We start from the raw sequence: 15280 nt of genomic DNA on the forward strand, positions 1-15280 counted from the left end.
GGAAAAATGTGATATAACAATCTCACAAAGGGATAGATATTCTTATTTTAATTTAAAGAAGTAAATATAGGTCGCAGCTGATGTTATCATGGAAGCCAAGATTCTAAAAATTAAGTCGTCGCAGTAATGAATCGTTGCAAATAGCGAGTAAACACTGTACATTTATATATATGAATGTATATAGGTAGGTGTTAACCCTAGTTGTATGTATTTATATGTATGTATGTATGCGAATTACAAAATTGTCATCATAATTTGCCAAAAATGGTCAAAGTTGCATTTTTATTATACGAGTATGTTGTAAAAATATAGCGGAAATAAAAACATATTAACTTCAGTAATTATTAACTTCAGTAATATATTCTTACATGTCGATATGTACATATATGAATGTATGAATATAATTTGATTTTATCTATTCAAATCTTTGTATTTCTATGTTAATTTAAATTGACATTTAGCACAAATGTTTATATTCACACATGCATACCTAGGTATAACAGTACATTGCAACCAGTTGCTTAAGTAGAACCAGTTGATAAAACTGAGGAAAAGAAACATAAACAAACAATTTCGTTGAAAAACAGATCAAGAGCTTCGCTTTCGACTATAAGTGAGCTATATTGGAGATCCAGTGTGAACGCCTACGCTTATGTGACAATTATGGGCATCGAAGGTGGCAACGCTGGTGTGTGTGTACATTTGTCACTATTAAGCAGAGTTTTGTTTATATGTTTGTTTATATATTAAAAAGTAACGTTTAATATGAAATTTAAGTGGAAAAACGATCAATTTGAAAGTAAAAATAAATTAAATATACAGAAGTAGTCAAAATTATTTACACATCGGACGTTTTTTTACAAGTTTCGCACAAAAAGCTTTTGCTTGTTGTTGTTGGTGTCGCAGGGTAACATAATGCTATGTTGTTGTAAACCTTGATCTACTCCCGAGCGACTGAAGTCGGTTTGGCAAGAATAGCTAGAAATATGGCGGAGAAATAAGCAAATGAACTGAAGACTCGCAGTAGTCAAAAGTATTTATCCACAACTTGAACTCTATTATCCTGTTCTTATTTCATGATAACTTTAAAATTTTAATGTTTAGTCTAAGTTACTATTCTAACGCGATAAATTCATAATTGGTTACACCGCCTTTAGCATCAATAATAGCCTGCTTTATGGACCGAATTGATTCAACACAATTGTGCACTAAGTTAACTGTTAATTTAGACCAAATGTTTTCGGTTATTATATCAATATTTAACGAATGTCCAAATATTTTCAACAAAGTTTAGGTCAGGGCTCTGCCGAGGTCAACTTGATTTGCTTCACTTAAAAGTTCTGTTGCGAACGATCCTTTATGAAATGGAGCATTGTCCTATTGTAAAATATATTCAATAGTTGGAAAAGGTTGACTAACCACTACAATGGCATGGTCATGTGAGTTCTGATATATCCGGATGATTTAGGGTCCCTAAATAAGTATCAAATCTCCAGAACTTAAGTAAGGAAAACTTCCCCCAAAAAATCATAATGTCACCTCCGACTCTATTTAGCGTCTAAACTGCATTATACTTCATCTCACGTGGTAAATGCATAAAGCGTTTACTAAAGAAGCCCTGGAACTAAAATTTAGCCTTATCTGCCCACGACAGGCTTTAGGATGCAATTTATGGCAAATCGGATCGGTTTCGGACCACTTTATGCACAACGTAGTCATTTAAGTAAACTTTTCTTAATGTTCTAAGTAGTGGACCATCATTAACTGTTCATGCAATATGCTGATTCAATGGTGCTGCAATATTAAGAGGACTAATTGTGGGATTTTGTATGACAGTTCCTCCTAATCTTCTACATTATCTTTGAGTTATCACAGGTTTCCGTCAGTTCTCTTTAAAGTATCCTTGCAATTGTTCGTCTCCTTCTTTTTAATAACATTATAAACAGTATTACTTTAAATTCTACAAAGTTTTACTAATTCCGAAGCCGAAACCCGAGTCTTAAACTTAGTAACATTCTCCAATCTAGTTATAATCGATAATTCCTTTGTTTTCGACATTTTATTTACCAATTTTTATATTTTAAGGCTGAGTTAGGTGGTTATGAATGCAGTAGAATCGAATTACTACTATTGCTCAAACCAAATCCAAGGGTAAAGGCTAAATCGCCGTGTGTAAATACGTTTGACTACTGCAAGTCATCGGTTAATTTGCCCATTTCTTTGTTATATGTCCAGCTTTCTCACCAACATCATTCGCTTAGGAATAGATCAAGGTTCCCAACAACATAGCATTTTGTTACCCTGCGACAATAACAATAACAAGCGAAAGATTCTTTTATGAAAGTTATAAAAAAACGTCCGATGTGTAAATAATTTTGACTACTTCTGTACGTACAAGGTATATTATTTCAAGTTTGTAAAGCGATCTCAGAATTCATCTCTTCATATGTATATTTGAATGAAATTAATTTTTTGAAGACTAATTTTTTTGTTGATTTGTTTATTGTTATCTCAATGTATTTTATCAATTTAACTGTGTATTACTTTCAAAATGCATGACGAAGATCTAATATTTGGCTTATACGATATGAGAATCCTCCCTTTGGGGGTTCGAATAAAAGGTTCTGACGTTTCCGCGGTAATTATTTTTCTTCTGAAATCTTTGTTACTTTATCCGGAAAACTGAAACTCCAAAGCTCATAATTTCAAGCCGAGTAGTACGAAAATGAAGTTTACTTAAGACAACTTTTGTGAGGAGCTAAATGATCGGATAATTATCGTTGTTTATTTCTTGAAAACCCGAGACAATGAATACTATACATATGTATTTCTGAATCGAAATATATAATTCTCAATCTAAAACTTGTATACTATTATTTCATCTTATTCATATAATTTTCTTTATCATACTAAATCTATTGCTATTCTGACTAAAAATGTATCTAATAGATGGCGCTGCAGTCGAAATATGTCTCTAAAATCTTCTTTAATATATATTCACATATATTGTCAATATTTACTACATATGAGAAAATAAATCGCACAATAATACACTGTTTTAACTATGTCAAATTTAATTACACTAATTTGACTTTTTAATTGCAATTATAGAGACATTTCACTCTAAAAAAGTTGATATTTTCGCTACATTCCCAATTTAATTGAAAAATTGTTGACATAAATTGCTATAAAAATAAAATGACAGAAGCTTTCAATAGTTTGACTACGACTGTCATTAATTTTGACGCAATGAAAATTCCACATAAGAATAAAAATGTTTTATGGAGCAAAAAAACTGTAGTGAACATAAAACGGTATTTAAATTCTTAAACTCTACAGTTAAAATATGATTGATTATGTTCTGGACTAACAGAATCCAACAAATTTACTCTAACAATGTCATTTTTGGTTGTCAAACGTGGTATTAGCTTTGAAAGAATTATCTTAAAGCAAGACTATTTTTTCCACAACCGTGAGTATGAGATAGCGCTAATGGTAGGTTAAAATAGTCTCGGGCAAAATTTATAACCAAGTATGGACCTTGACTACTCTTCTGTTTCTGAATCATCCGTTTATAAGGCAGATAAATCAGACCAGCTGCTGAGTGGCTTACTGAAAATAGTACTGTCATGTTAATATATATTAAAATAATCCCACAAGTGTGTAAATATTTGCATTTTATGAAGAAAAAGAGAGAAACAAAGTGCGGTTGATTTACGTGCCAGGCACCATAGATAGAATTTTTATCTTACAATCAACTGAGTTATCGCCAGCAAAAAAACAAACTTCAGCATGATTATATCGCATGTATTTTTTCCATTATTATTATCCGCTTATCTTAAAGTAATTACATATGAAATAATAAATTTTTTATACAACACGCATACACACTTGAGGGAAATGTGTTATTATAAAATGTGTGCTTCATCACAAGTAAAAAATATATGTGTATGTATGTATGTATGTAAATATATATCAATAAATATATATATATGTATTAATACGAGCACGCATGCGCAGCAAATGAGATTGACTGTAGCGGGTTAAAGTGAAATTAATAAACAAAAAAAAAATTATGATAAAACGCTATAAAAACATTACATAATAAATATGCTCTCAATAACTCCAACGCTCTCACTGTTTCACTTTCTCGCTCTTCGCGGATTATAAACACCCAGAAATGTGTTGCATTGCGAGCAATAATGATTACCGGTCCGACAGCTGTTCATGCAATAGGGCACTGTGCAGGCGCAACAACACCAACTGCGAATGGAATGCAAGCATTTTTTATATAATTACAATGTCATATTAAAATAATATTATTATAGTAACAGTTTTGCTAATTAGCCACTGCAGAGCGACATAACTCACCCGGCTAGGCAGAGTAATCCCGCACAAATGTGCGTTCGTGTGTTGGGTGTGAAAACCATTCGGGTCGTTTTCGTGGCACCGCAAACCGGGCATGTCACCGCACATGGATTGGGTCCAAGTTTTATGGGCACTGAGGTATTAGCTGCAAGAAATCGGTTTGAAAAATATTTAAATTTTATTTTTTAGAGGTTAGGTTAGGTAAATACAAAGTTTGGCGATCACGATGAAGAGGAGATATGGTAAAAAAATAATATATTAAATACATTGACGTGTACTACAAATAATCCTAAGGATTATCCTAATTTTAATCTCGGGAAACTCTCCTAGATGTATATTCTTCCACATAGTTTTCAAATTGCATTCAAAAGAGTCTTAAGCCTAAACCAACAATATTTAAACTTTTCAAAATGAAAATTTAAACCAATGACTGAAACAGTCTTTTGGTTTGGCTCTGAAGAGTTGTCCATACTTCATTAATCACTCTTAATTAATTAAACGTCTCTTTAAATTGGCTATACGATCCTTGAGCCATCTCCCAGTCTATCCAACAAAAGGTAGATGCCAAGCGGCAAAACAAACCATCCTCAGTAGATGTCGCCTCAAGCAAGTCTCCCAGTAAAGTGATCAATAATCCAGTTGTCAATCAAACCCAAAAAAAAAATCCGAAATAAGGCCCACGGAAGTTGAGAATCCACAAACGTGGTGGAATGTTACTAGTAACTATTGTAAAGCTGTGAAATTTGATAAGATACTTTTAAGAATATAATCAGGAAGTCACTGATATTACCAAATACAAACTTTTTAATCTAACTATCCCCCTTTGACCAGGTTTTTAGATAAGCTCTCTTCTATAATTGGTAAGATGCGATTTAATTTCTTGCTATAACTTGTAGTGAAATGAATAACATACTGATTTGTCTAGCGAGAATATTTAAACATTGAGCCAAGGACTCGGCGATTCAAACACTAAAGACGCCGCTACGTACAATATCTGTCAGTTTAAAGACATTTTTTTATTTTTTGTAGGTGGTGCTTCTGAGTGATTAAAACTTGAGTTCTACTACAGGAAGAATTCTCGTTCTTGAGTATTTTGTATGTTTTGGTATTGGATCCTGGAAAATATTGCCCTGAGTGAAGTTTTCCGTTATATATAGTAACAGATTCAATGTCTATCAAGAGGTTACTTCTATAAGGTACCCATTTTGCATGTATAGAATAAATTGATAGGAGATACAGTTGCTATCCATCAATATCTAGAACACCTAGAAAGATTTTGCCTGGTGAGAGATGATTAAAATGAGCGATCAGGTAGGGAACCCTATAACTTATTCATAACAGCCATTAAACTATCTAACCACTGATGTCATTAAACTAATCCGATCTTTTAAATAGGGTTCTCTCTCTATAATTAGGATTAGTCCGTTACTGTGTCTGTTGAAAATATTAAGAAAATATAAATCCTCTCATATTATATTCTACATTAACCCGAAACACTGACTAAGAATTACTTTTAAGCTATCGGTATATAGTAAAACGGACTCCTAGTGGATTAGGAACTCAGTTATATTTAGTAAGATTTCTTCCTTGTTTCAAAGTCTTGTTTACAAGAAAAGTTTCATTTCGTCTATATAATTTTAACCAAATTGTGAATACGCTGAATATTAGACCGAATAATCTCATAAAATATTGCCATAACAATGGCATGCACTAGATATCGAAATCTCTGTGTAAGCTTGCTAAGCCTGTCTATTAAATAAAATAAATAGCATTGAAGAACAACTGCGCATGTGTAGATACATACATATGTTTGCTAAGAAATCATGCAAGTAAATATTTGAACTATTTCCTATTATAAATTTCGTGAGCGCTAAAGTTTGAGTTGCGAAAATAACGTTTCCTAACTAAACAGATATGCAATTGTTTGCGCTTAAACAGGGTGTTTCAATTGGGTTAGTCTGATGTACGTAGGCTTATGATGGACATATTGTCTTATCTGTGGATGAAAATTTAGTTTGTATAGTCGACATCTCATGGTAAACTAACGCAGTGAGCAGTGGGATCTAATAATATCTAAGAAGTGACTCTTCCGACCCAAATTATCAAACCTATAAAGTCTGCATATATGGAACAGTGAGTTTAGGAAATTTTGGAGCATTGGTTAATATAAAATTTGTAGAAGAAGATTTTTCGTGGTCACTAAGGAAGTAATGAACAAGGCTCTGAGTTATTTTAGACATCAACAATCCTTATAGAAAGTCTTGAACTGTTCGAGGCCAGGTCCTCTATACCATAAGGCAAGTTCTCAAAATGAGCAGCACAAAAAAGAACTTTATATTAATTCATAAGCGATCTATGCATAAAAATGAATTTTCTTCAGAACTCCACTGAAATTTTGTAAAATCCATATAATAAGAACTTTTCGAAAGTTCTTATTCGACTGTTCAACTGTCAAGTCGAAAAGGCGAGAGGATGGCCGAAATTACGGAGAATCTAAATGTGATTCTTCCAACACCGCCGCCACTTTACTGCAAGATCGACACAACCATATTGTAAACCCCTTTAACTTGCAAACGACGTTGTCGAGTGAAACTATCTACAAAGTTAAGTGTAGACAACAATTTCAAGTATGCCAAAAACAAAAAGAAAAAACAACAACAACTCTCCAAATAAACCGCATTGTGTACACTTACCTGTTTGTATTGGCGGCGCATGTGGTTGTTGTTGATTGTGTGGCAACGGTTGTACCACAATCACCGGCCTTGTCTGGCTGTCGTGTTGTAGCGGCGTCTGCTGTGGTGCCGTTCGTGGCTGTCGGTGCGGAGGTACTGGCGCTTGTGGTTGTGTTACGGGTGTGGTCGCTGTGGGTGGAGCGCTTGGATGCCAGTCAAGAGACGAAGCAGCAGCACCATCACCGATCACACCACTAGGACCACTACTATTTCCGCTGTTACTGTGTGGACCGTTTGGCGTCGATGTGGACGCTATGGCCATGTCGTATGAGGGTGGCGCCTCAGTTGGCAGACCCATAGCGGCCGAGGCAGATATGCGATGATCGCGTGTGGCAGCATGGTGTGCGGCAGGATCGATGTCCGGGTAAAGCATAGCACGCTTCTGATCCATGTTTACTATACTCTAAATTAGAGTGTGCGCTTGAGTGTGTGTGTGGTATGTGGCTGGAATTCACGTAGGCCTTCAGAGGTCACTGATTAAATATGTCAATTCACTTGTATAGCGTGTTTGTTGTTAGTTAGTAGCTTGCTTGTTTACTTTTGTTGTTGTTATTTCTCGCTTCACTGCAACTCACAGTCTATTCACCGCGTGATTTCGTAATCAAATGCATATGAAATGGAAAATAGTACAAAAAACCGACGACGCGCTTACAGAGCGTTTACACGCCACTACGATCTACTCAGACTCGCTTGCACACCGCGACTGAAGTTACAAAGTTCGCCAGCTTATTCACGTTTCGGTTTCTAGTCTGCGCTTTTCGTGCTCATTTTGCACTTTTTTCTATTTCATTTATTTATTTATTTTTTATTCCATTTTATACTTTGCTTTTATTCCATTCGCCGCAATTATTTCATACTTTGCACTGTTTTTATTGCTTTTATTGCTTTTGTTGTTTTTCGACTTCATTTCCACCTCTCTCGTGCCGCTATACAACATACTCGTATCTTCTGGTAGATCTACCGCATGCAAACAAGGTATATCAGCCATATACATATAGCGCTAGCTAGATACGAAAAAACAAAATCTTTGCGAAAAATCATCTCAAAACGAAATCCATAAAAATGAAAGCCAAAAATCGTAGCCGCGTATGCCGATAAGCTACGAAGCCGAAACGAGTGTTGGAGTAAATTCAATACTAACTAGACTTGTTGAGCATCCGTACTCTCAGTTATTTAGGAGGTAAACAATATATAAACAATAATACGGTAGTAATGTAGCCAAAACAAGATGTACAGGCACCATTTGATAAATCAGTTACTTTTTGAAGAAGAGTTTATAAGCGAGAGATGTTAATGTTTGGACCAATGGAGGGTTTCAAAAATTTCAAGACACTTGTGAGATATACTACAAATTATTATTATTATCTCTATTATTTGTATTATAGATATATTTGAATAATTATATGGACTGAGGGTAAAAAAAATCTCTATCTTATCTTCAAATACTTACTTAACTAGAAATGTGTCAAAGTTTCATACTATTAGGTCTACAAATTTGCTTTCGCCGTTTTCCAATAGATGTCTCTAGGGTCAAGCACTGGTCGATTAAATCGATTTTTTTTTACATCGATCTAGGACATCCCAAACTTATTCTCAACTGAAAATGTTACTTTTTGAGCCGAATTTTCGACATTTGCGGGAAATTTCGCTTTTTTTTAATTCCAAGAAAAGTGCGGCTGAGGCTCATCGAATGCTTTCGCATATGTACGGTGAGGCTGTCTTAAGTGAAAAAAGACTTAAATTAAAAAAAAAAAAACGGCGGAAACAAAGTTGTAGACCTAATATATCATACAAACTTTCTCCAGTTATTGGTCTTAAAGTGACACTAGCTCCCCTGCTATTTGCTTGACTTTTGATACAAATCAATGCTTAATTAGTTTTTACAGCAACCTGTTCCATCGGATATAACAATCACTTACGGGTCTGCTGGATTTCGTTCGAAAATATCTATGTAGCACAAATGTACCCCGTTCTGAAAGACTACCACAAGACTATCCAAAGTTGGAACTCTGCGACTATGTCCTCGTCAAAAAGTGGCATCTTGGCAAAATAAATCTCAAATGTGGAGAACAAACTTATTTATAAACAATTGCCTTGTTTGAAGATCTCCAAACTATATACAATCGAACCGGTATCTCAATGTTGAAAGTCCCTTACAATAAATGCATTGCTGTCGAGAACTTCATGTAAAAAACCTTTTTGGGACCGATTTTAAAAATGTTTAGCAATTTAAAACAAAGTAAACTATGAAATTAAAAGCCATGTTTTGTGTATGATATACGTGGTTTTAGTCTAATTTCACCCACTACATCTACAATATGATGTGTGCCAAAGAACAGGTGTATCGAGCTTTATAAGGATACCTTACCCTCTACTTTCAGTGCATTAAACTCATTTTCTTCTCGTTTTTTTCTCAGTTATTTGGACAAAGAAATAGTTACATGAATAAAAAAATTTAATAGTTGCCAAACTTCATCATATAGTCATTAATAAGGCTTCTTATTCCTCTGTAGTTTGAAATCCATACATAAAGACTTTATTTAATTCTTTTCAGCTTGATATCCATACGATTTTTGTTTTAAAGAATTTTAAGAATTCCTAGGCTGGTAGCAGCCTTCCATCTTTTTTGTACAAATCAATTTTTTTGTTAACATAATTTCTTCCTCCATCTCCAAAAACCTCTAAAAGTGGTCGATATTTTCCCTTCTTGGAACCAAAATAAAAATTAGCTAGCTGTTTTATAAAGCGGGTTACTATAAGTAAGTAGTTACTATAATAGTATGTTTACATATGAAAATAATCTTGTTCTAAAATCGTTCAATAATCTAACCGTTTACATATAGCCAAATGAGATTATCAATTGTCAAATGTGTTGCATTTGTTGTTGTATTACATATATTTCTCTCGCTGTCGGCCATTGTTGTTTACATTTTCATTTGACATTTCTCCTTTTCTTCGCAAAATTATCGATAAACCTAGGGATAATACCGAAAATCTAGTTGTATAAACCGAGATAATTTTATAATCTCGGATTATCCAGAGAGCAATTTTGTATGGGAAATCTCGTTTCTTAATTACAGATTATCGAGTTAAGCTCGTAAATGGAGATAATCTCGTTATATGTAAACATAGTATTACACTTATGTATAAATATTTAATTAGAAATATGTATGAAGTGTGATGTTATTTGCCATATATAACGGTAAATCTAAGTTAATTCTGTAAAACTATGCCTTGCAGTTTTGTCAATTGTTATTAGTTCCTATGGTATTTGCAGAACAAATTTCATTCTGTTGCATGTCAAATGCCATAAAATAAGTAATTATACAGAGACAAATGCACATACATACTAATCCAATACCAGAACGTGCAATTATGTGTCGGTTACAACAAAAAAGTGTTTGCAAATCTGCTTTGTCGCAATACATGCATAAGCTCAGTGCAGTTCTATGTTATTTAATTTCATCACTTTCTATTTAATTATTTTAAGTTTACACATTTTTTAATCTAATAATTTCACTGCCATTTAAGTAGATGATAAGATAGATATATAAGATTATATATACCAGAAAGATCAATATGATGGTACTGAGATATCTGCCGCATCATTCCACATCTCTCTGTCTATTACATTCTTTCACTTTACAATGAATATCTGAAGCACCAAAGAAAGTATCGAAAGAAAGCTTAGTACAATAGTATCTCTAATTTGTGGTAATAGTAATCAAAAATTGGTTGATTTGTTATTTACACTTGGAAATCCAATATACTGAATATGAGGACCTCAATACCTATGTTTGACATTATATCGAAAAATCGGCCAAGAAAAATATTGGGAATAATATTATTCTGGTGCTAAAATGGATAAAATCGGTTCAGAACTTCACCTAGCCTCATATATTTAATATCAATGATTTTCGAAATTCTGATTGACTTTATACTTTATATATGTATAGGATAGCATTGAAGATATCTTAGCAAAGTTAAACGAATGACCTGACACATTAAAAATAATAATTTCCTTACTTGTTATCATTTGTTTTTTATTATCTATGACTTTGAGGAAATTCTTATACTATGACTAATACTGATATAAACGGTTTATACTACAAATAGTGTTTACATTAACTCTCTGTTGATCAAAGAGGTTCAGGTTTTGTTTATGTATCTAAACTAGCACACTTGAGAGCTGACTTCTATGCGGATCGTCCTGTATATCATTTCAAAATCTTACTAAAATAAATATAGCGAGCTTTATCTCTTCATAACTGAAAATATATTATCTATGTTATATATTAGTAAAAATTAAACTTTCATAAATAATTTTATTTCACTTTTTGTTTTGTTTTTATAAATGAGAAAGATTGTGTAATTAATTTAAAAAGTGTGGTGTAAAAAATATTAAAAATGTTGTAAACTCCGTTTTCTACACTTTTCATTATTCCCGCACAAAAGTACCCAGGTAACGGTCACACATGCCACAATAATGCGCCGTGTTCATGCAACTGCCAATGCAATAGGGTAGGCATACGAAGCAATAAAGTCTAGAAGTAGAAAATGAGTTGAATAAAGTTGTTAGAAGTTGCAGAGAATAGTAGAACTGAAAGCAACAGAGCTTTATTAAAATTTACTTTTGCAAAATTTATAATTGTAGTAATTTTTAAGTATATAACATTTTCTGAATTTAAATATTTTTTTTTTATAATTTTTTTTTTTTAAACTAGGAACGATTGAAATGTTTAAGTTCATAATACAATATTTTATTTTTATAACTTCCATATTTCATTTAAATAAAGTTGCCATATTCTGTATAAATGGCAACTCAACTATTTTTTGAAACCGTTATTCCTATTTTCAAAATTGGATTTGGCTTGAGCTATTGCAAGATAATTCTTGGATCCACCAAAACTTTAAATTAATAAGGATAATATTATAAATATGTATATGAATGTTGACTCCTAAGTAACACACCTTAAAAGGATACACGGCTTGAAAATTGTCTAATGGAGAATTTTTTAATACATTTTTAAATTCCAAATTCTCTAGAATATAGTTTTGAAATTTCAAATTTTTATATTATTTTTTGGAGATACAGTCTGAGGTCTTGTTTCTCTCAGAACTGTGTTTTCAAAGTCGGTTGTCAAGATTATTCGAGAATTACTCAACCGATCTTGATGAGTCAATTTACTAGGATTGGCGAAGGATTTTACCAGGACCAATTACAATTATTTAAAAAAATAAGGAAAACTAATTATAGTCAAATTTTTTTTTTTTTTAAATCCTTTCTGTTTTCTGTTTTTAATTTTTTTCTTCAATAAGGCTCGTAATCCCTCATGAAATCTGTATAGTTAAGACAATAAAAAGATTGAACTAAATATTTTATATTTTATATTAAAAAATATATTGAAAATAGGGCGTCTTCTCGAGATAAAACCAATTTCGTAGATATTGACTTTCGAAATCTGCTTTAAACATTTTTTGTGCAATTTTGAAACACTTTAATGTAAATATAAAACTCGATAAAATATTCAGAAATTAGGGTTAATTTTAGGGTTAAAATATACTGACTAATTTTCTAACCCGAGAAATATTTTTCTATAATCAATTTATACGTTAATACACTAATACTTACTGAAAGAGACACAGCAGTAATGCGATCAGATGTGTACGGGATGTGGGTCTAAAGCGTAAACGTGTGCGTGTGTAATTGTGGCAGTAGGGACACTGTATATCCACCGGCTCTGGTCCATATATAATCGGCGCACCCGCTAAGTATACGGAGCACCCAAAAAATGAAAGAAATAAACAGAAATGAAATTAATTTTATTTTACCCACAAACATTTGAAGGTTCTCGCACTTACGCGTAATTACAACAACATGCGATGCGTTCGGCTCTGTGGGTGCGGCACCTGTTGCTTGCGCATAGCTTGGCGGTGCGGGTGGCAATAGCGATTGCTGCTGCTCGTTGGGCGACACCGTTTGCTCGAGTGGTGATGATGGGTAGACGCGCGACGGTGCTGATGACTTGTCATCCATATTTTTTTCTTTGACTTGAATTTTATATACGCTAATAATAAATACTCTTAATTAAACGATTATTAATTAATTTGCTGTAATTACTAAAAAATATTTTTTTTTTCGCTCTTTATCTTTTCAGTTAGTATTCAACACTTTGTCCTAATTGCGTTCTGCGCGTCTGGCAGGTGTGACAAACCGTTACTATTGCACTCATTTATCAAACCAAACTGTGAGGCATTCGCGCGCACGACGATCGTTTGTCGATTTCGAACGGCGATAATCAAAAGCGAAAAAAGTGGAAAAAAAATAACTATAAAAAAAGCGAGTCGGTGGCGAAAGCAAATCGATATAAGGTACCCACTATATATGTACAAAAAACACAAATTACAACAACAGCACGAAAAATAAACAATGCAACTATTTATCAATACCATCAATTCCTAAAGACCTATATAGATACATTGTATATGTACATCCACACATTCCTTTATTATTATATATCTTTTGTTATCAGCTGCACCGGTAGCGCGACAAAATGACTTGGAGTGAAAAGCTTAAATTTTTTATCAACGTCATGCGCGGTAAGTTTTCATTTCAAAGCGAAGATATACACACAATTTGAGCAGTGAACGCTGAGTGCGAGCGCTTTTATCATTATGTCAATATTTGCTCACACCTCTGCTCAATCAATCAATATCCGCTCAATTTGTTTTTCTGCTTTATTGCATTCTTCTTGGTAATAAAGAACAAGTTTACTTTTTTATTTCCAATTCTCTCTCTCTCTCTTCCATGCTCTCTCTGCTTTAATGGCCATGTTTACCTTCTTGTGACAAATTAATTGTTGTTGAAATATTTACTCTCACTTTTAGTCGGAATTTGTTATTTAGTAGGTTGGAGTGGTTTTGAAGAGTGTTCGATCAGTTTAGACGACATTGAAGAATACTCGTATAGATGATATCAATATATAAACTTCTCCGAAAAAAACACACATATTTTTTGGCAAATGTTAGTTCAGGCGTCGTGGAAGGGTATAGAGGCCTAGCAAAATTTGATGTTTTTTCGATCGAAAAAGAAGTTTTATCTGTGCTAGAATTAATAATTCATTAGGTAGAGGCTAGAGATAACGATCATTTGCAGATCAAACTTATTAAAAATAACAGCGAAGACTTAAACGACTGTGAAGTGTGTAGATACTACAAAATTTAAAACTTTTCGAATTGAAAAAGAGAGAAACCCTTACTTACTTACTTACTGCCAGAAGTAGTTGAATATATTTTAAGAGATCACGATCACGATCCCGATCGAATTCGTATTCAGTTCAGGTGCTATTAAAGTGAAATTACATAAAATTGTCTGATAGGTCTGTCTGATAATATTGTCTGTCTTATTGCCATTTATCTCATCGTACCGAGACCTAAAAAGGGAGATCCCACAATCTGCGCCAATTACCGTTGGATCAGCCTCCTAAATATCGCATACAAGGTTCTATCGAGCGTGCTGTGTGAAAGACTAAAGCCCACCGTCAACAAACTGATTGGACCTTATCAGTGTGGCGTTAGACCTGGAAAATCGACAACTGACCAGATATTCACCATGCGCCAAATTTTGGAGAAGACCCGTGAAAGAGGATCGACACACACCATCTTTTTGTCGATTTTAAAGCTGCTTTCGACAGCACGAAAAGGAGCTGCCTTTACGCCGCGATGTCTGAATTTTGTATCCCCGCAAAACTAATACGGCTGTGTAAATTGACGTTGAGCAACACAAAGCTCCGTCATGATTGGGAAGGACCTCTCCGAGCCGTTCGATACCAAACGAGGTTTCAGACAAGGTGACTCACTATCGTGCGACTTCTTTAACCTGATGCTGGAAAAAATTATAAGAGCTGCAGAGCTAAATAGAGAAGGTACAATCTTCTACAAGAGTGAACTGCTACTGGCGTACGCCGATGATATTGATATCATCGGAAGCAACAATCGCGCCGTTTGTTCTGCTTTTTCCCTCATGGATAAGGAGGCGAAGCGAATGGGTCTGGAGGTGAATGAGGACAAGACGAAATATCTCCTGTCATCAAGCAACAGTCGGCGCATTCGCGTCTTGGCTCCCACGTCACTGTTGACAGTCATAACTTCGAGGTCGTAGATAATTTCGTATACCTGGG

At 33.8% G+C, this 15280-nt stretch overlaps 2 protein-coding genes across 4 annotated transcripts; both read right to left on the reverse strand.

Annotated features, from left to right (window-relative positions):
- Positions 1-3786: 3786 nt before the first annotated feature.
- On the reverse strand, positions 3787-7821 carry LOC105209899 (lipopolysaccharide-induced tumor necrosis factor-alpha factor homolog). Of its 2 annotated transcripts, XM_011180554.3 has the most exons (4): positions 7062-7821; positions 4372-4513; positions 4102-4263; positions 3787-4033 (listed from the first exon to the last, which is right to left on the reverse strand). In XM_011180554.3, the coding sequence occupies exons 1-3, from the start codon at positions 7489-7491 to the stop codon at positions 4143-4145; spliced, it is 693 nt and encodes a 230-aa protein (XP_011178856.1). In that variant the 5' UTR covers positions 7492-7821; the 3' UTR covers positions 3787-4033; positions 4102-4142. The 2 variants fall into 2 exon arrangements, with proteins under 2 accessions (XP_011178856.1, XP_011178855.1); XM_011180553.3 differs by having other exon boundaries at positions 3787-4263.
- A 3584-nt stretch (positions 7822-11405) lies between these two features.
- Positions 11406-13751, reverse strand: LOC105209900 (lipopolysaccharide-induced tumor necrosis factor-alpha factor homolog). 2 transcript variants are annotated; one of them, XM_054234409.1, is made up of 4 exons: positions 13605-13751; positions 12963-13151; positions 12733-12868; positions 11406-11644 (listed from the first exon to the last, which is right to left on the reverse strand). In XM_054234409.1, the coding sequence occupies exons 2-4, from the start codon at positions 13135-13137 to the stop codon at positions 11539-11541; spliced, it is 417 nt and encodes a 138-aa protein (XP_054090384.1). In that variant the 5' UTR covers positions 13138-13151; positions 13605-13751; the 3' UTR covers positions 11406-11538. The 2 variants fall into 2 exon arrangements, with proteins under 2 accessions (XP_054090384.1, XP_011178859.1); XM_011180557.3 differs by lacking the exon at positions 13605-13751 and having other exon boundaries at positions 12963-13548.
- Positions 13752-15280: the final 1529 nt, after the last annotated feature.

This window comes from Zeugodacus cucurbitae, chromosome 6, assembly GCF_028554725.1.
Source record: "Zeugodacus cucurbitae isolate PBARC_wt_2022May chromosome 6, idZeuCucr1.2, whole genome shotgun sequence".
NCBI lineage: Eukaryota > Metazoa > Arthropoda > Insecta > Diptera > Tephritidae > Zeugodacus > Zeugodacus cucurbitae.